The sequence below is a fragment of the Condylostylus longicornis genome, unplaced genomic scaffold, assembly GCF_029603195.1.
Source record: "Condylostylus longicornis isolate FDR11 unplaced genomic scaffold, ASM2960319v2 ptg000013l, whole genome shotgun sequence".
In the NCBI taxonomy this organism is placed as follows: Eukaryota; Metazoa; Arthropoda; class Insecta; order Diptera; family Dolichopodidae; genus Condylostylus; species Condylostylus longicornis.
The window spans coordinates 16,667,817-16,688,772 of record NW_026577982.1 but is presented as its reverse complement, the minus strand read 5'-3'; the positions used below and the strand labels follow the sequence as shown (position 1 = coordinate 16,688,772).

Sequence of the window (20,956 nt, the reverse complement as noted above, 5' to 3'; positions counted from 1 at the left end):
ACGAGTTTGTAAAATTTTCCCTATTTTACAAAGGCCAATATAGTTTTTTAAGGAGCTTAGCGTCCAATTTTTTATGATAGTCAAATTTCAGCCTGGCTTTCGATAAACATCAATTTTGAATTTACCACAAAACTCCAATAAAGTTGGTTAATATGTTTGATTTTTTGGAAAATTATAAAATATAACTATTAAATATATTAACGAAATTTTGTCAGAAAAAACAGTATCTCAGTAAAATTATAACTTAAAGACTATCGAAACAATTTGAAACGAAAATCTGATTTTTGAATAACAAATTCTTATAAAAATTATTCTTGTCTGTTGTGCAGGTAGAAACTTCAGTAAACTTAAGTATGAACAATGTTTCAATTTTTTTCCTCCATTTTCTTGAATATTTCACTTAGTTTTTATTGCTTTACATTAAAAATGCAACAATTTTGATAAGAATGTAAAAATATTTAGAAAACCAGATGAAGCACCTGCTTAATATACATAAATTACTATATAGATTGAATGTATGTATGTAGTTCATTGTGGTGCTGTCTATGTTTATATTTTTTACATTTTCTATTTCATTTCTGGTAAAATAACATTTCCTTATTGATGAAACCTTATTTCTAGATTTCATGTATCCTTTTTATCTTTCCCATTTCATTTTAATTTAATTTTGTAGTTTTCTTTCTCTTGTTTGCTTTTGTTTCTAGTTCTGATTGGTGTACTGTTTTCGAGTTTATTGCTCCTACACTGAAAATTTTGCTTTGCTTCAGAGAATTTAGTTTTACAAAACACTCTTACATTTTTTATTTTAAACAGGTAAATATAACGGTACAGAACTGGAATATATGCGGTGGACATTATTCGATTTAAAAATGTACAAAAAAAACCAGTTGCCCTAAGATAAGAGAAGTGTAATTGCTTCAAAGTCAACATGAAAATATAACTCTGTTATCAGAGTTGACTACAATTCAGTATGTGGGGCAATATTTTTTATAGTAGAACTTTTATTGCAGCGCAAGTTTGTAATTGTTGCGAATTGGATATAGCAAACGAGTGTTTTTTGCTCGAATTTCATTTTTGAAAATTTTTAGTAATCCTTTTACTAATCATTTTTTTTTTGTATTTGTATTTGGTTCTTATTTGGTAAGAACCTTACCTTCCGTAAGACTTTTTTAATAAAAAAAACGGCCTATTAAATCTAGTGCCCCATCTAATTTTCTGAGATACATTATTGCTGTGGATATATTTATGTTTTTCTCAGCTCTTCTTAACTGGATGTTAAGAAAGACTCATAGATATTGATATTTTGACTTCACCAACTTTAAATTTGGATGTTGGAAATTATTTACTTTAATTAAAATTTAAAACAGTTATTGATTCACGTTAAATATTCAAATATGTTTTAGCTTTTATTAAATAACAAAATATACAGTTAATTAACAAAAAATACGGTTTTGTATTCCTGCCTTAGAGCAAAAAATTTTTTTTATTTGCCATAGCTGCTTTAAATAAAATAACTACATTCAATAGTTTTATTTACCGTCGCTTCTATTTTACAAGTGATCCAAGCTGTAAAATTTACATTTTGTAGATGTCAAAGTGTTTGACAGTTTTATTCAAGTCAACCCATACGTTTTGTTTTCAAATAGGTTGAAACGTGTTATAAAAGCTCAAAATTATGATTCAAAATGCAAATTATAAGCAATGCATTATTTTTGCAAAGTGCAAATCTATTATAATCATGCTTGTAAGTGCTTTATTTGTGCAATTTTTACAATTACATTTGCAAAATGAATGTCTTGGTTTTGGTCAACTCACAAGTTTATTAAATGATTGCAGCTCCAAATTAAATAGAAATGCCTATAATTATTTATTCATACAAACTATTTACAAATATAATGCTTTAGGGATCGTATGTATCTTATAATAGAGTAGATTTACTATGTCGATAATTTAAAAATAAAATTCATTCCAATTTTTAGGTCGGATCTGACTTGATTAGAGGGAAGGAAATGATTTATATTTTGTTGTTATTTCTATTATTGCATTTATATTTTGTTATTGTACATAGATAGCTAAAGTGGTTTAGTTTTTTTTTCCTGTCAATTCTTTGTTGTTATTTTTAATGTTTATTTATATGTCTATCTGTACGGTGTTTTCCAATTGCTTTGCTACTTCTGGTTGTAGAATTTGTTTCACATCCAAAATATACATTTACACGAGAGCACTTACATAACACCGATACAGACACATATAATAATTTATTAACATATACATATGTATAGATTATAATATGAGTTTGCTTATTTTTCATTGCTTTCTCTGGGGTTTATACTTAATATTTTTATTTTTTATGGGGCATAAGTCAATTCGATGATATCTGGAGCGAATTTTGGAGTATGCATATATATACTGTAGACAGACGAGAATCTATATTTAAATGCATTTTTAAGTTCTTTTGTTGTTATACACATTTGTCTGCGTGTATGAATGTACAAATGCACTTTAATAAATAAATAGAATTTGCCGGATCTCCCTGATAATTTTTTGTTTTTTTTTTTCTGTTCTTATAAGTTGTTATTGATGCTATGCTGTCACTATTGTGTAGATGGTACACATTTAAATTTATTTAAAAAACAAATTAAAGTGTTAAAAAAAATAGAAAATACTTATAGTATAAAATTTATGTTTTATTTTAATTTTACTATGCGGAAATTAATTAAAAGGATTTCTGTTTAAAGAAAAAAACACTATGTGACGTTTATAGACAGTTTTTTCCGTTATAGTTCTAACTTTTTTATATTGAAATACCGTAGTATTATGCTACAGCGACTACAGTATTAGATATGGTTTGAATAAAGAATCGGGTTAATTGATAATTTAAAAACATTTTTTTTATATAATTTATTTGATATGGAAATTAAATTTGAATTATTTAGAATTATTCTAGAAATTGTTACTAATACTGTAGAACAAAAGCGATCAGATGAATAAATGTGTTTTAAATAAAAAATTTAAAAGGTTTAACAACACTATAAATTTAAAATTTAAATCAAATCAATGTGTGTGTGTTTAAAAACTTATAAAAATTTAATAACGTTTATATTGTAAGAGGATTTTTTGTTTTTTTCAAAGAAATTTTCTATTTAATGATTTCTTAACGAAATAATTTTTATAATTATGAAAGTTTATGATATTTTTAATTAGTTGTAATTAAAATATGACTAAAATTTTCAATTCAATATCAAAAAAATATTAATTGAAAAAAGTTTTAAAAAGATTTTTAGCTGCAGGCAAGATTGATAATGCTCGAGAGTTCGTTAACACCACATTAAAAATTTAAATAAAAAAATAAAGCTTATGCTGCTAAAAGTGTATTATTGAATGAATTTTATTTGTTGCGCAGAGGAAGAGAAAACTTAATAAAGTGCAATTTACTTTGCTTCCCTGAAGGATATTTCCAGGTATTTATTTGGAATCAGGGTAGTATAAGTGGAAAATGGGAGGGCTGCAATAAGCCATGGTTTGCTGCGTTGGTCGGAGGGAGGGTAGGAGTTACTTTACCCGGTTCTCTCTTCAGTGATCTACAATCCACAATTCAAGCGGAAAGATGTAAAAGTATAGAAAATTCTGTAAGTGAATTTTTGAAAGTTTCATTAAAATAACTGCAATATTCTGAATAAAAAGAAGCGTTACATTATATGAAAAATTTTGTAAATTTTAAAATGTGCTTGCGAGTTTAACTGCAAAGCATTGCACATCTTTATTTTTTTTTCAAGAGAATGGTTTTTGACACAAAAACAGCTTTCACACGTTACCGGATTTGAATATTGCTTCAGAATTCCAGTTAACATATATCAGCAGTAATGGTGTAATGAAATTGAATTTCCTAATAAGAAGTTACGAAAATTAATTTACGGGAGAGAAGAAAGTACTTATATTACAATACTATGAGCAGCTCGAACTCATACGATTAAAGGTGCAATTTTTTTATAATTATTAATCTATAATAGTTTAATAATTAGTTAAACTTATTTTTAATTGTTTCTTTGCTCTATGAGCATAGAGCTTTAAAAGAATCTCGCAAAAGAGTCATTGAAAATATTTAAAAATAAAAAGTTTTGAATTTTTTATATTTCATTGCAAAAACCATAGACACAAGTCACTCACAACTAGGTCAACACTAACAATGTTAATAAATTATTGCAAAAAACCAAAAAACCAGAAAAAAAAGAAACGTTCCCACTATTTTAAAAATTCCCAAATTAAATCGGAAAATTCAAATAGTGTTTTGTTTACTTTCAGTTTATTTTTGTTCGTTCTGTTGATGTTGCCATATAAATTTTATGTGTTTTAACAGTTCAAAGAAAAAAGGCGCGGAAAACGAAAAAAAAAACAAAAAAGGAAGAACCGTTTAAGTTATGCAAACATTTACATAAAGAAACAGAAACAAAAACTGAAAATGTAAAGTTTTCACTATGGTCAAATTAAAGTACAAAATGCTAAAGCGCAATGTATAAGACCCTGCTTGCCATTATGTCAACTTCGCAAAGTCCCATTTAGTGAAAATTGTATTTCTTTTTTTGTTTTTTTGTTTTTCTTTGAAATATATTTACATAAAATATCACATTACAAAAAGCATTGCTTTTATTTTCTTGTTATCGAAATTTTTTGTGAAAAAGGTTGTGCAGTTTTAAAAATACAAATACGAAGGTGAAAAATTTTTCAATCAGAATCTTTTTGTAGTTTTCTTGCATTTCTTCCTTATAAATCGTTTTTAAAAAACCTTCATGTTTTTAATACCATAAATCCATAAGAAGGAACTAGCGAATATATAAAAGTTTTTTAATTTATTTACTTTTAGTTGATCACCTTAAATATACAAGGGATGTGTAGCAGTATGTACATTACTTTTCTCCTAAATATCAAATCGACTCCATGAATTTGAAGATGAAAATTCCAAACTTTTAGGGAAATTATGTCTTTAAATACAAAGACTTCACAATTATACGAGTATCACCAAATAGATAATACTTATTAGCGTGAAATTATCAAATAACTTTTTTAGTCCTCGAATTTGCTGCTTATACTCGCAGTTATTAAAATTTTGAACCTAATTTTATTTGACCTTTATACAATTCAACTTTGAATTTTAAATACCATTCATTTTTGATTTATGCCTTGCGCCTTTGATTAATGTCTTAGTAACATTTAACTCAAAAGCATTGTGTAAAAGAGAAAGATTAAATATTTTTTATAAAGTTTTCCATGCATTTTTGCCTCAGCTGATTTAGCCTCAGTTATGCATACTCGTAAATATTATTACTTACTCCTATATACATACATAAGCATTTTAACTATCTCCTGCTTTATGTTTCCACATAACTATGTAATTTTCCTCTGCCTTTATCAACAAGAAGAAAAGTCAATTTTCTTAGTACATATGCACGTTATTGAATGTCTGTATACGGTGCGGGGTGCTGTTTTGTAATTAGATTAGTGGGAAATAAAATGGAAAGCAAAATAATTTTTCAAATTTTTTTTTTAACCTTTTAAGGCTAACGTTATAAAATGTAGAAGGGGAGAAGTGTGTAGCGAAAATCGGAGAATTAATGACAAAATGATGATAAAATTAAAGGTGAAAGAAAGCCCAAAATTTTTTTTTGTTTTATTTAATCGCAGTAATGCCAATGCTTTTTTTATACACACATATTTGTGTCTAAAAATTTCGTTGTCAATTATTGTTTTATTTTGTAAATAATTTGTTTTGGTTTTTATTTAGCTATTCAATTACAATGAATAAATTGGATAAAAAGCTCCAATTAATTTTAATTTGTGCATTTTTTTAGAAATTTTTTTATGGAGGTAAAACTTACAATATAAATATAACCAGGAAAAAGAACCTTATGCTAGGCTATTTGCTCTCACAGCAGCTGGAAGTTTTCTTCTAATTCTGTTCTATTTATGTGCATTGTTGTGCCTATGGATATCTTTATTTTTTGGGTTAATGTACATAGAGCACATTGATATTACAATTTTTCTAGAGTTAATGCTTATAACAGTTTTCTTTTTTCCCGAAACTCATAAATTATTTTAATTTTCTTCTAAACATATATAAAACTTTTATTTTGTACGTGTCAAATTATATAAATACTCTATAGTACTTAAGACTCATACTTATCTCTAGATAAGTAAATAGAGATCTTGTTAAGTATTGATAAAGTTATATAACAACATACTAAGTACACACACATATGTAACGTACATAATCTTTAAGACTCAAGGAACAACTCATGTCATGTAAGAGCTAAAAATTATACATAAAAAAAAAGAAAACAATAAAAACGAAATAATGTAAGAATGAAACGGTCTTGTATAACAAAAAAAAATTAGAATTTTCCCCTAAAGGGCATAAGCATTTTATTTTCCTTCGTTGTATTTTAAGAATTCCTGAATAACAAAAAAAAAAACAATAAAACATAAAGAAATAAAAATTCTTTTTATATTTAAAAGAAAACATTAATGTTTCTTGTAATTTTTAGAAAGGATAAAGGACATTTTGCGCTTGTAATGAGATAAAAATAAAAATTTATGTTTAGAAACAGTTACTATTTAACTACTTATGTAATATTGTTTTACTTTTGTTGTCATTCTAATTTTACTTTAACTGCATTAGAAATATAAGAAAATTTTCCGGCTTTCGATTGACCTACATAACGTTTAAAATTTAATAAGGAATATTTTCTTTTATAAATTCCGTGTGTGATTCCTAAACAAAAAAAAAAGAAGAATAACAATGTTTCAATTGGTTTCTTCAATTTGGTGTTCTATATTTTAATAAAATTTAGTTTCATGTGTTAAAATTACAAATTAAATTTAAAAATAATCGAAAAATTCATGAAAAAGCGGTATGTCTTAAGTCTAGCTAAATTGTATGACGAAGTTTACAAATTTAACTAAGATAAATTGAGATCATCATAAATTTACTGTGAACAAGGTATATGTATATACTTACAAATACATAATATACATTTAAATGTGTCTAGTCATTATTAACGTAGAAAAAATTGCTGTCAAACTACAGTATGATAAATAAAATTACATTCTTGAAAACACCTGATTACACTTTTGTATAACTGTTGGAGAAATGATGTATATAAGTGTCAAACTTGTTAAAGTTTTGTAATGAAAACAGGTTGCAAAATGTTAAAGCTATTAAGATTTAGTATAAGATTCGGGCTATTAATGTCAAAATTCTACAAAATACAAAAATATGCAAACTGCACAAACTACAAAAATACGATATTACTTTGACATTACTGTATACAAAAGCTATTGTCTCAATACTTTTATAATACGTTACCGAAATATACACGATGCATTGGATAAATACCGTATTTGTTTTTTTAACGAAAATAGCCACATTTATTTTAATCCCGCATAATTTCCAAATATGTAGACTTCTTTCTAAAATTCTAGAACTTTCTAGATCCTAATTTTGTTTTTCATGTACTTATATTGCAATTTATTTCTGAAGTAGAAACATTTAAATCTTTCCTGCATTTACTTAAACTAAAAGTATCGTAAGTTTGTAAAAACAAAAATACAAATGAAAAATTATGAAAAACTTAAGTCGTCTTTAAACATGACCCTATTTTATTAATAAATTTAAATTAAAACAATAAATGCAATTTAAACAAATATATCATAAAAGAATTATTAAAACAGATGCTTAATCCGCTAGATTTGCTTTCCTTTCAACATAAATTTTTCAAAATTTTGATATTCTTTTACTTTTTACCTTTGCATATTTTGAGTGGTAAAACACAGAACGAAAGATAATTCCATCCGTCTCTAATATAAACTTTACAATTTACTTTTTATTTTAGGAATCAAAAAATGCATTCATATGCACCTCTAGGAACCAATGTTTATTCTCCTAATATGACAAAAGAAAAGTCTTTTTTAATTGAATTGTTTTTGTTTTTTTTTTTTTAATTTTTATGGACTACGGAGACCCTTTTAAGTTCTTTAAAGTTCATAGAATATGTTTTGGGTTTTGTTATATTTTTAGACTTGCTTTTTGTTTTCTTTAAAATAATTTATTAAAATTAGTGCTATTAGTGGAATTTATTATGACTGCTTGTTAACGAATAAGTATTTTATACTATTTTTTTTTGTATAAAATGCCTTCAAGTTTGCTTTTCTTTAGAACTTTAATATTTCAGTCAAATATTTGAATTTAAGTTAATTTTGTGAAATTTTTATAATTATTGTGCAACCGCCCTTTCGTCGTATATTCGTAACTCTATAGATAAATTTCACATTGAAGAATCATTGAGAGCTAAATTTCATGCGGTCCAATTGTTGTATTGATTTTGAATGATATGAAATATTGAACATATGTGTGTAGATTTGACCCTTTGAAAACGATGGAAAGCAATAATTTGTAAATAAACATTTTCAAATTTTTGTCATTTTAACAATTTTAATTACTACTTAATTTTTGTTTTTTATTTCAGACCTCCTCCCAAATTTATGAAACGGGTTGAACCCCCAACAGTACCAGGTTCAGCGGGCATTGGACCATCATCGCCGAAACGTGCTACTGATACATCTGGATCTGGATCATCAAATGAGAGCCCATCAAGCTCCTTAGAACGTAATATTAAACCATCAGATATATTGAGGCAAAAGTCTGATTCATTAGATGCCAAAGCACTATCAGCAAATCGTCGTACAACACCAGAATTAGGTCGTTTTACAAAATCATCAGATTTAGCCGAAGAATTTGGACGTAAAGTTAATAAATCTGAAAGTTTGGAAAAGAAAAAATCTACAACAACAAGTGCCAATATAACTGGATCAGATTCTGCTAATGCTACATCAATGAAAATAAATCAAAGTCCAACTGGAAGTTTGGGAAAAGCAGGTGGTGCTACTGGTATTAATGAAACAATTACCGTAAAAGCATCACCAACAAATAGTTTAAGTAAATTTGCAAATGCTCGACATAATATTGATAGTCCAACAGGAAGTTTAGAAAAAAGTGGCAGTGGTAGCGGTAGTGGTGGCAAAAAATTGGATATTGGATCAAAAGAATCATTAGCTTCCCAGGGAAATATTTCAGAAATAGTATGTTTTTCTTAATTATTCTTGCATAAAGTTGTTTTATTAATTATTAATATTAATGAAAACATTATTTTGCAGATCAAAAGTTATGAATCAATTTCATCAATTAGTTCAGATGGTGCATGTAATAAAACAGGACAACATAATAATGAAAATGAACCATATTATGATACAGTACCAATGGATAATGGTGAAGGTGAATATGTTTACATAAAACCTGGTGGTAATGGTTCAACATCTAGTCGTGATGATTTATCAACAGCTGGTAGTACATTACCAATGCCAGCGAATCCGAGAACAAGCAATAGTCATCAACAGCAACAACAACAACAGCAGGAACGATCACAACAACATCAGTTACAACAACAGACGGGTGTTATAGAACCGGAATCTCCAGGACGCAATTCTAATTATGTTAATATCGATTATTTCTTACAGTAAGTAAAATATTTATGAATAATTCGAAAACTGCAAATCTTTTGTATATTGTTTTTTGTTCTTTAATTTTTTATCTACCGTAGCCAAAGCAATGAGACACGTTCAAGTTCAATTGATAGTGATGGTGAATTAGATGCACCCCCCTTAATGCGAACTATATCACATGATGAACAGACATCACAAACTCCAGGTGCTCTAAGAAAGGTACAAAATGAATTTCAACTCGTTTCAGATAAAATAAAATCTCATAAAGTTTCGATTTTTGATATTTCATTTAATTTTTTTGTTGGTGATGAACTTTAATAACCATATAACTTTTTGTATATTAACATCATTTTCGTAGTTTAAAAAAATTTGAATTTAAATATCATTCCATTCCACTAGACTTGTTATAATTATCATTATTACAATTTGTTTCTAACTCACCTGTTTGAAACGTGTTAATTTTACTAATATTTTAAAATTTTGTCAGCAATTTTTAAAACATATATTTTTAAATTTCTAATAAAGATCAACTTTTAACTGTAATCCTTATCAGATTCGTTCACTCAAATTTTTTTGATTAAGATTCATTAAAGAAGGTTCTTCACAAAAATATAGGTCAAACTTAAAATAACTCAAAATTTTGCATATGCCAAGTTAGACATATTTCGAGAACATTTTTTCAACAAATACATACTTCTATTCATTTATAACAAGCTATAAGCATGACGGATTTCTTTAAATTTTCTATATTCTACGCGTTAAATTAAATTGAATATTTTTTTTTATAAAAATTCTTTTAAATAGGATTGTTCATTAACTCTGATTACTCATTATTTATTTTAATTGAAAATAAAAAAAATAATTTGCACATGTAAATATTTTAAATCAAGCAAGAATATGTGAAATTTTCGATATACTTTCATATAGATTGATTGCTTAAGCAAATTTCAAGTGAAATTATGAATCTTTTTCAATAAATGCATATACATACAACTTACAACAATTTGGAGAAAGTGAAATAATTAATGGATTGTATTAATTTTTGTTTTAATGTTGTACTGTAACAACAATAGTCTGAAATTTTTTTTTAAATTAGCTGTGTATCCTATAGTATCGTTAAAATTCTTACAATGTATTTTAATAATGTTTTTATTTTATTTATAATTTTCTCTTAATCTTATCTTATCACAAATAAATAACAAAAATTTTAATATTTGCTTATTACAAGGGCGACACATCATAGCTTTATGTTAAAATGAGAATAATGCATGTTATAAATATTTCATATAGAGTGCTAATTTATAAGGTTCAAAAAGATAATTTGATATTTTCAAATGTAACTATAATTACAAATTTTTGAAAGCATAGAATTAGATTTAAGGGGGATGATAACAAAACAATTTTCAATAATGAATATGTATGTACGTAATCGTTAATATTTGTTATTTTTTATGAGAAGAACGTAAAGGTATTATTTTAAGAAGCATTATGGAAGAAAAAATCATATAATCAATTAACTTGAGCCATTCACTAAATAAGAAGGCAAGAATTTTATTAAAAATATCGGAAGGTAGTTGACTATACTGAATTGTTACTCTTAATAAGTATAATATGACCTCATCTTAATCTAACTCTTAAGTCTATTGTGGTCTGACAGTTTATAATAAAAATACTCATGCATATATGTAAATGTTTTTAGGTTATTAAGTCATAAAAAGTTATGTGTTTGCAGTTCTCTTTATTTAAAACTTCCTTTCATATTTTTGGATTATGTTAAAAACTCATATAACTTAAGTTTCATATCATTTTGTTTATTATAACATTTAACAATTCAAAATGCCACTGCCTACATAGCAAAAAGGTTCAAGCATAAAAAAAATATTTCCGAAATAAATAAACTTTTTTTTGAATAAAAAATTTTTTTAAGATAAATTTTACTAACTTACAAAAAAAACTTTTTTTCATATTGTTTTTTTCGTTTTGGATAAAATATAGAGCTTACTATCATCATTACTTGTAAGTACTAAAATAAAAATCTATCAAACACAAACAAACATCTTGGAAAAAATATTTAGATATTAAATATTTTCTAGCTTTAAAAAAAATTATTTTGAAACGCGCTTTAACCATTTCAACATTTATTAGCTTAAATTTTTATGAATTTTATTTTTGCTTGAAATTAATTTAAAGTATTTATTAATTTTATAAAAAGTCATTTACGTTACAATTTTATTGCTTATTTAAGTCTATACTTGCAACCTTTAAAAATGAAATATAATATGCGTACACTCAGAAAATTCATTGAAATATGTGACTGGAATTGAAAAATTTATTTTATTTTATATTTGTTTAATTAAAAAATTAAAAATTTCAAAAAAATCGTTTAGCTTTGATGGTTAGACAGACAAATATTAGACTATCCATTTAAATAAAATGCAGGAAATAAATGAAATCTTGTTCAATGTTAAATATAAAATAATTAAAATTTAATAATCTCTCTAAATTAATATTTTTAATAATCTAGAAATAAAATTAAAAGGAAATTTTTGATTATTTTTTACCTTTTGATTTATTTAGAATTTAGAGACTGAAATATAAAAGTAAAATCTATTTAGTTTTTTTTCCTTTTTAATATTTTAAAAATATTGAATGGAACAAGTACTGTTCAACGCCACTATAGTTATGAATTAACAAAAAATAGTCAAAATGTAGTCTCAAAAGGCGAATCTTTTTGTAACGTTAAGTTAATACAATGAAATTTCTTGTAAAGTATTCCTTTAGTTCAAATTTTCTATTATATTTAAAACTTTATTTTATATATTTTGCAAATGGAAATAATTTTCTTTTAAAAAAGTTTTTAATTTTCCAATTTCTGCATAACATAACAATGTTAACTACGTTAAATATTCTAGATTTCCGGCAACTTACGAGGGACCAAAATTCGTTCAATTTTAAACAGTATTATACAAAGTGAAACCATTTACGTTCAATGTTTAAATAAAATGATTCAAGTAAGTAATTTTTAATAATTGAATTAATTCACATTATCGATTTATGATGTCAGTTTTAAGAACGTATAATTAAATAAAATTAATTTTTAATTTTAGTACAAAAAAGCTATTCATGCTACACTGGGAACATCACAGCCAGTTATAAAGGAAGAAGAAGAAAATACGATATTCTTTAAAATTGAAGAGATTCATTCAGCTCATATGGAATTTTTGAATGACTTAAAACAAAAACTGAATCAAACAACTGAAGTTGGTGGTGATATACTTGTCGGTGATGCATTTAAAAGACTATCAGATCATATTGACTTATATAGTGCATTTTTGCATAATTATGGCCAAGCAATCGACACTGTCAAAAAATGTTGTGCCAATAATCCACAATTCAAGGAAATTTCTTCTAAAATAGCATTAAATTTGCAAAATGAACAATCTTTACCACTTGAAGATTTATTACATAAGCCAGTTGCAAGAGTTCAAATAAACTCATTGCTATTCAATGATATATTAAATGAAACTCCCCCAACCCATCCAGATCATCAACAATTAAGACAAGCTCAAAAAACAATTCATGTATTTTTAAAACAATTTAATGTTGTAAATCAACGTTTACCAACTGAATCAAATAAAAATTTACGCCGTATGGTAAAGAATTCTTTTATTGTTGAATTAGTTGATGGTCATCGTAAATTACGACATTTATTTTTATTTAATGATGTTATTGCATGTGCAAAATATAAAGCAGCTGGTCGTGAACGTTTTGAATTTGAATTAAAATGGTACATACCTTTAAAAGATGTAGTTATATACGATGAAGAAACCAATACAGATAATTTAAAAGAATCAAGTCCAGCTAATATTTTACAATTGAAATCGCAAGCATGTAATGTTCGAGATCAAATTTTATTGGAAGAAAAAGATGAAAAGAAAATGAAATTAAATGGTTTAAGATCTGGTGATAAACATCGACGTAAATTAGCCGATTTAGAAGCTCAATTGGTGTTAGCATCACCTAACTTAGTATTTAGAATTGGGAATAAGGCTGCAAACAAAACAATGACATTCTTCTTAAGTTCAGATTTCGAAAGAACTCAATGGATTGAACAAATAATAAATTTACAGGTAAAAATTTAATAATCTTGTGTTTATTACAAAATTATTTATTTTTTATTACATACGTTATTTGAAAATTGTACAGCAATCATGCAACATGCCAGGTGTAAACACAATAAATGCATTAGAAATTCAAGCTTTTGTATTAGCAACACAGTCGCGTATTAAACCAGATATGGGTTCATATTTGATGAGAAATAGAAATGATGAAAGCCTTCTAGTGGGCGATTTACATATAACAGTTCAAGGATTAACTGGTCTAGAACAGCCAGCAGATATGTACATTTGTTTGGAGGTTGATTCATACGGACATTATTTTAGGAAGGCTAAAACGAAAATGGTTTGTCGCAGTACAAGTCCATTATGGAATGAAAGTTTTGTTTTAGAACTGGAAGGTAGCCAAAATGTAAGAATTTTGTTATATGAGGCACAAGAGCATAGACCGGCGTTGAAAGCTAAGAATATATTAAAGGTGAGAAAAGAAATTAAAAAAATTTCTGCATTCATTTTATTAAAGCAAGTAACTTTTTATTTATTTTAGTTAAGTCGAAATTGGCTTACAGAAGCACCACAAAATAAGACAATCAAAATGTCTGATATAATAGTATTAAACACAAATATTCGTTTCGTTCCTGGAGAAGTAACATTAAGACGTGTTCCAACATCAAAACCAGGTGCTTTATTTGGAGCAAAACTAGATCAAGTTCGAAAGTATGTTTATCATAAAGCAGCTCAACTAAATATAATAAAAATAATTCTTTTAATCTGCTTCCTCACATATTTTTTTAGACGAGAGAAACGTGACATTCCATTTATCATTAGTGCTTGTATTCGTGAAGTTGAAAGACGTGGCATGGCTGAAGTTGGCATTTATCGTGTTAGTGGTTCTGTATCGGATTTAGCCCGTCTTAAAAAATTATTTGAAACAAGTAGGTTTTTTTTTGTTTAATTTACGAGCATATTATTTTTTAATTCCCATAATTAATGTTCTTCAGATGCATATGAAGCTGAACAACTTTTGAAGGAAGTTGATATTCATTCTGTTACTGGAATATTAAAATCGTATTTAAGAGAGTTGCCAGAAGCATTGTTTACTGATTTATTATATCCAAAGCTTTTTGAAACGTTTAATCAATATAGTGGGGGAAGCGATGCTGTTCGTATGCAAGCCTTGATGGGTGTATTTGAACAACTGCCCCAAGCAAATAAGGCTTCCATTTTACATATTTTGGATCATCTGATAAGGTAAACAGTTTGAAATAACAGTATGAAATGATAAAAGCGTGCTAGCTTCTTAAACAAAATTTAATGAATTCTTCTAAAATTGTAAATTAAATTAAAATAAATTGAAAATTCGAATTAGCTTAACTTAATTTCTTATAATTGTGAACAAAAAATTATAGTCAAATTTTTCTGTCGTATATTTTAGAGTTCATCAACAGGAAGGTGAAAACAAAATGTCATTGCATAATTTAGCTATGGTATTTGGTCCAACATTATTACGACCAGGTCAAACCCAAACCAAACAAAAAGATTTATTAGCATCAAGTACAGTTGATGTAATGGCACAAGCTGGAATTCTTTACAGTTTCTTACAAGCAAGACTGAAAAAGGACTAGTGGTTCCAGCTACATAGGAATTTAGCTTTTAATAATTTTGCCCAATAACTTGTTTATATTTTTTTATATTATTCCAAAACAGATTCATTTATATATTTTTGTTTTACTTTTAAAATTTATTTAATTTTTATTCTAAAAATGAAAACATGCAAATTAGTTAATCCTTTTCTATGAAAAATAGAAAAAGAAACACGATGAAAAAAAATTGTTTAGTTTTAAAAATAAATGAGATTTAAGTTGTTGATTTTGGTAAAATTTTTATTATATTTTTAATTTTGTTTTAATTTTTAATTTATACGAAACATTTTGTTCTAATTTTTATCATTATAAATACTGTAATATATTAGATTTATGCGTTATAATATTTTAGTGGATGTTAACACCCAGTTATTGCATAGTATTACAATGTCTGTCAGTATGATTTGTATACATTTCATTATGTTAAAAATCAAAATATACAAATGAAAGTGTTGTTACTTTCCTTTCAAGAAATTTTATTGCAACTGAAGTATTTGTTAACAAGCTGAAGTAATTTTTTTTTTTCATAATGTATAGTTTCAAAATATTTTAGCTTTTCTTAAGACGTCTACCAAAATTCAAGTCTAACATTAACTAATTTAGAAATTAAAATTTTATTGCCGAATAAGTCAAGTTGACGTTACATTCCCCATTACCATTAATACGAGTATATATAATATTTAGGAAGTCAATGATTTGTATACATATTGTAATTGCATGATAACATAATGCATATTGGGTGTACAAATAATATTTAAAATAATTGCAATAAACAATGATTTTTCAAAATGTTAAATAAAAAAATTAAGTACATAATAATTTTTTTGCAATTTTGAAATTAATTTCACTTATTGCGAGAAAATTTTTTCAATAATATTATACAAAATATATTTTTTAAAAAATAACTTAACTAATTTCGTTAATATTGCTTAAATTTAAATAGAAAGCAATAATGAATATTGTAAAAATTTTTTGATTTCATCTTGTTTTATAGTGTAAATATTTTTGAATTTAAGGTATTTCTATTATTTTTCTATTCTATTATTCTTATAAAAATTATTTAACTAAAAGACTAGAGTAAAAAATTTGAGTTTTAAATAAAATAGAAATAACTAAGAATAACACATTTATATTTTTTATTGTAATTTCAATCATGTAATATTTTAGTTGAAAAATATTTAAAAATTCGAAATAGAAAATTTATAAATTCTGCATTTTTAAATGAAATTTTCAATTCATATAAATTGTGATATAACTTTATTTCATTACAATTTCTTTATTTAATAAGAATATGGAACAATTTTCTTATATTTTAAAATTTTATATAATTATGAAATTGAAATATTGATTAATTTTTGAATACATTTTTTTCAATTGTCCTTTCCATATGGTTTAGTTTTTTTTTGGTATTGCTTTTTCTGACTTGATTCTTCAAAATAATTCTTAAATAATATATACTAAGATTGCAGATATTCTCTATCGAAATAAAATACTTTTTACGCAAATCTTTGAAACCTTATATATATTTTATTAATGAAGAACTTTTAAATTACCCAAAATTAATAATGTCACAATTATTACGAAAATGAAAATGTATCAGTAATAATAATTGCAATAATAAAGTAAATCATAATTTAAATATTGTCGATATCGGATGAATGAAGTAGGGAAAATTTTAGTATGTTGTTTTAAATTACAATTAATTCCGAAAATATTCTTTTTTTTTAATTGTATAAATTGCACTTAATTTGCATATACAAATATATATCGTAAAATTTGTAGTTTTTCATATTTCAAAATAATATAACAAAAATATTTACAAATTTAAAAAAAAGGAAAACAACAAAAAAATCAAAAATCTAGTATTTAATTAAAAGTTTAATTATAAATAATTTTATTGTTATTAATTAATTAAATGATTCATTTTTACAATTACAATATCTTATTCAAGAATATCCAAAATGTAGATTAAAAAAAATACAAGGAAAATATTTTTTACTGAAAAATACAAGTAATTTGTTATAAAAATAATTTAATTTGAATTTCGTTTAAATTCAAATTTATTTTCTTGATGTAATCTTATTAATAAAACCTTAGAATTAATTAATAAATTTAGAATTTCTAGTCTAGTCATGTAAATTTTTTTTTTAATATTTAAAAAATTGTAATCAATAGATGTTCTAAAAACGTATTATGAGAAATAACAATAAACATAAATAGAATTTACATATATACATATGTATATCTATAATGTAAAATAAAAATTTATTTAATATTTTTTTTAGTTACAAATATCAAATATAAATACAGTAGTAAATACTAAGTCAATTTATAATCAGAATAAAATAGTATCCAGAAATCATAAATTATTTTAAAATAAATTTACCACTGTGGGAACAAATTAGATTCTGAGTATTTTAAATTATAGATATTCATTTAGAATCGGATTGAATTCTATATTTTTATTTCAAATTAAATAAAAATTGCAGTAATATAAAGTTCTAATTTAAGTTATTTCCACATTTTGCATATTATTTCTATTTAAAATTAGGTCAACTCTTAATTTAATATTCTAAGTCTGCAATTTATTTATGATTTAAGATGGTGTATTTACTACAATTGAACATTATTTAAAATGAAACTTTCTAATACAAATATAAAATATTAAAAACAAATTAATTAAATTTAAAAATATTAAAATACGTTGAAAAAAATATAAAACAAAACGATGAATTAAAGAAGTTTGATTAAAGTTAGTTAATGATTTAGCGTACAAGATTTTAATTTAAAAGTTGCATTATATTAAAAGTGGGGATTGAAAAAGAAATAAAAAATTTGTATACATTTTTATTTTATGTTAATTTGAATAAATGAGTCACTTTTGTGTGATATGTTTTTTTATATGTATTATTTTTGATTAAATTTTAAAAATTTAAAGGGTAATTGGTTTCATAAAAATTAGTAATTCTCAAGCCTTAATATTTACGAAAAGCATTACAAAAAATTAAAGCATTTTTCATAACAACTAATGAAAAAAATATAGAAAAGTTAGTGAGAAAACTGCTTAGTTTTAATTTTATTTATATATATTTGTATTCTTGCTTTTTTTCTATAATCTGATCTGTTTTTTAGCATGTACAAGATTATTTACAAAAAGAAAATAATTTGAATATTGTGCATTTTATGTTAATATCAATAGAATAAGTTTCCTATCCTTAAAAAACAAAGAAGTTTTCTTTCATATTTATAAAAAAGTTGGAAAATAGAATATGTAATTGCATATTTATGGCTAGGAATAGTAGTTTGAACTTAATATTGATTCATGAGAATCAGGCAATAAAAATTTTCCTGAATATTACGTACATAGTTACTTTCTGACTCTGAATTGCTTATGGAATTATGTAGTTGAAATTCATATCGAAATAGGGAAGATTCGAGTTTATGGCAAGAAATAAACCCCAGAGTTATGTTTTATTTTTGATTTTTATTTGCTTATTTTTTTCTTTTATCCCTTTTATTAAATTTTCAATCGTTTAAAATATAGAAATCAAAACTAAGCGCAAAAGTAAAATTTTTCTTTTTTTTTTGTTTTATTTGACCGATTTTTAACGCACTTGCAATAATAACTATTTAATGATAAAAGACTTTTAATAACATCGCCTTTACATAAATTAAAATTTTTGAAAGTTGATACATTTTATAAATTTATTAAAAATAAAACAATCGCCTCAAATATTAAAAATAAAAGAAATACATTAAATTTTGATAGCTCTTTGCTAGTTTAAAGTTTTGCATTCAGATTTAAAATAAGGTAAAGCTTGAGTATAAAATGAATATTTAGTAAAAGAAATTATTAGAAATTAAATAACAAATAAAATAAATTTCAGAAATGAAATTAATATTACATTTTTAATAAAAGAGTTGTTTTCAAAAAAAAAAAAGAAAACAAAGTGTATTGAAAAAATGCTAGTATTATGGTTTTTTACTTTTTCAAATAAAAGAAAATTATTTTGTAAAACGAACAAAAAATATACTTTTGGTCAAACGTTTTTGATCATTACCTATTACAAGAAAGATACAAAGAAAAATAAAAATAAATTGCCAAGAATTCATCAAAAATTGGGTTTTATTTCAATTATTTTATTACCAGAAATAACAATAATTATTATAATTATTGTTATTTCTGATTTAACTGGTAATGTACAAAAAATTTTTTTTTAATTAAAAATATTACACAACCTTGTGTTACTGAAATTCATTCTCTCAAAAATGGTTCATTTAATGTTTTATGTAATTTTTTAGCTTTTCGTGGTCCTAAACCGGTTACTAAAGATAAACGATCCTCAGATGCCAAAATTATATTTTCCAAACTACCAAAATTTTGAAGTAATGTTATTGCATCAGTTTTGTTAATGGGTTTTATATTTGTTAAAGCAGAAGTTAATTTTTGATGTGGATTAGAATCGATCCGTTCCATTATCATATCTGGTGGCTTCTTTTCTAACAATTTATAGTTTTCAATTATTTTGCCAGCTTCATCTGCGTTCCAAGCTAACACCATGGTAAGGTCAGCCAAAAGACAAATTCTTGTAAGATTCTTCAGAGATTTATATGGTTCCTAAAATTATAGAATATTAAAATATACAATTCAAAAAAAATTTTTTGAAAATTCTAACAGGTATGTCAACTTGAATTAATAAAACTCTTAATTCATATTTATTTCCTAAAATTTTTAATCTCTCACATATATAATCGGGATGTAAGTGATAATACTGTAAAGATAAATACAAGATACATGTTGTTCTTCCAACAATGTAATCAGCTGGGATATCATCACGATATTCAATTGGACAGTTTCCTATTGATTTTAGTAAAGGGTTTCCTCGTTGTTTTGAATGAACTAGAATTGAATACGAACTAGAAACACTCTTCGTTGGTCCTGGATTAAGTTTTGTGTCCTGTTGATTTTTTGCATTTGCTTGAATGGAAGAAGAAGTGCTTTCTGGCTTAGATAATTTCATAACTTTAGGTTCCGTTGCAATGCAAACATTTGCTAAAGCATCATCAAATGAATCATCTATCTCATGATCCATTTCTTCTATTTCTTTATTTTCATTAAAAACTTAAATATCAATTAAACTTAAATAACTTTTAACTAACGCTGATTTATTAGAATTTTAAATATTTTGCTTGTTAGAGGAACTGATCAATTTGTATTATTTTTGTTATATCGTCTTTTCATTTTCCAAAGGCAAAAATGTCAAAACAAATAATTGAGAACAGATGTTTGTTCCAGTTCAGCTGTTTCGAGGAGGAACAAAAAAACTGAAATGACTCTGTTGTTAGTCTGTTATTCATAAATTAATAATGATTTTGTTGTACTAAAACAAAATCATAAAATGACAAATAAAATGCTATGCTCGATATTAAAACGCTTTCTGGTTTAATTTTCCATCAACGACTTAAAGGAACCTGCATATTTGATTACTGTTATGTGCTCTCTCCTGAAATTTTTACAAGGTTTTTTATTAATTTATTAATTTTATAGTTTTTTATTAATTTTATTATTAATTGGGCCATTTCTGCTAGTTGTGCAGCTTATCCATTAACGTATGGTCTCTTTCATTTTCATTCACATATTCATAT

The 20,956-nt window shown here is 24.9% G+C and overlaps 2 protein-coding genes across 4 annotated transcripts in view; one reads left to right on the top strand and one right to left on the bottom strand.

Annotated features, from left to right (window-relative positions):
- Positions 1 to 16,284, top strand: part of LOC129605232 (breakpoint cluster region protein) — an 87,444-nt gene extending 71,160 nt beyond the window's left edge. Inside the window, exons 3-13 of one of the 3 annotated variants that reach the window (XM_055514852.1) lie at positions 8,520 to 9,132; positions 9,208 to 9,566; positions 9,651 to 9,771; positions 11,548 to 11,568; positions 12,465 to 12,563; positions 12,660 to 13,682; positions 13,759 to 14,145; positions 14,215 to 14,384; positions 14,463 to 14,602; positions 14,669 to 14,918; positions 15,103 to 16,283. In XM_055514852.1, the coding sequence (XP_055370827.1) occupies positions 8,520 to 9,132; positions 9,208 to 9,566; positions 9,651 to 9,771; positions 11,548 to 11,568; positions 12,465 to 12,563; positions 12,660 to 13,682; positions 13,759 to 14,145; positions 14,215 to 14,384; positions 14,463 to 14,602; positions 14,669 to 14,918; positions 15,103 to 15,292 (3,373 nt within the window). In that variant the 3' untranslated portion in view covers positions 15,293 to 16,283. Of the gene's footprint in view, positions 1 to 8,519; positions 9,133 to 9,207; positions 9,567 to 9,650; positions 9,772 to 11,547; positions 11,569 to 12,464; positions 12,564 to 12,659; positions 13,683 to 13,758; positions 14,146 to 14,214; positions 14,385 to 14,462; positions 14,603 to 14,668; positions 14,919 to 15,102 lie in introns of all 3 variants that reach the window. The other 2 variants (XM_055514855.1, XM_055514854.1) reach the window with 2 other exon arrangements.
- Positions 16,285 to 19,418: 3,134 nt separating this feature from the next.
- LOC129605435 (DNA excision repair protein ERCC-1) lies at positions 19,419 to 20,566 on the bottom strand. Its single transcript, XM_055515208.1, has 2 exons — positions 19,987 to 20,566; positions 19,419 to 19,928 (listed from the first exon to the last, which is right to left on the bottom strand). Exons 1-2 carry the CDS (start codon positions 20,401 to 20,403, stop codon positions 19,566 to 19,568), a joined length of 780 nt encoding a protein of 259 aa, XP_055371183.1. The 5' UTR covers positions 20,404 to 20,566; the 3' UTR covers positions 19,419 to 19,565.
- Between the last annotated feature and the right edge of the window lie 390 nt (positions 20,567 to 20,956).

Excerpts from the sequence above, each read along its gene's own strand:
- LOC129605435 (XM_055515208.1), bottom strand. The coding sequence starts at position 20,403 with ATGGATCATGAGATAGATGATTCATTTGATGATGCTTTAGCAAATGTT. Across the intron at positions 19,929-19,986 it reads TAATTCAAGTTGACATACCT|GAACCATATAAATCTCTGAA; the intron begins GTTAGAATTTTC and ends CTATAATTTTAG.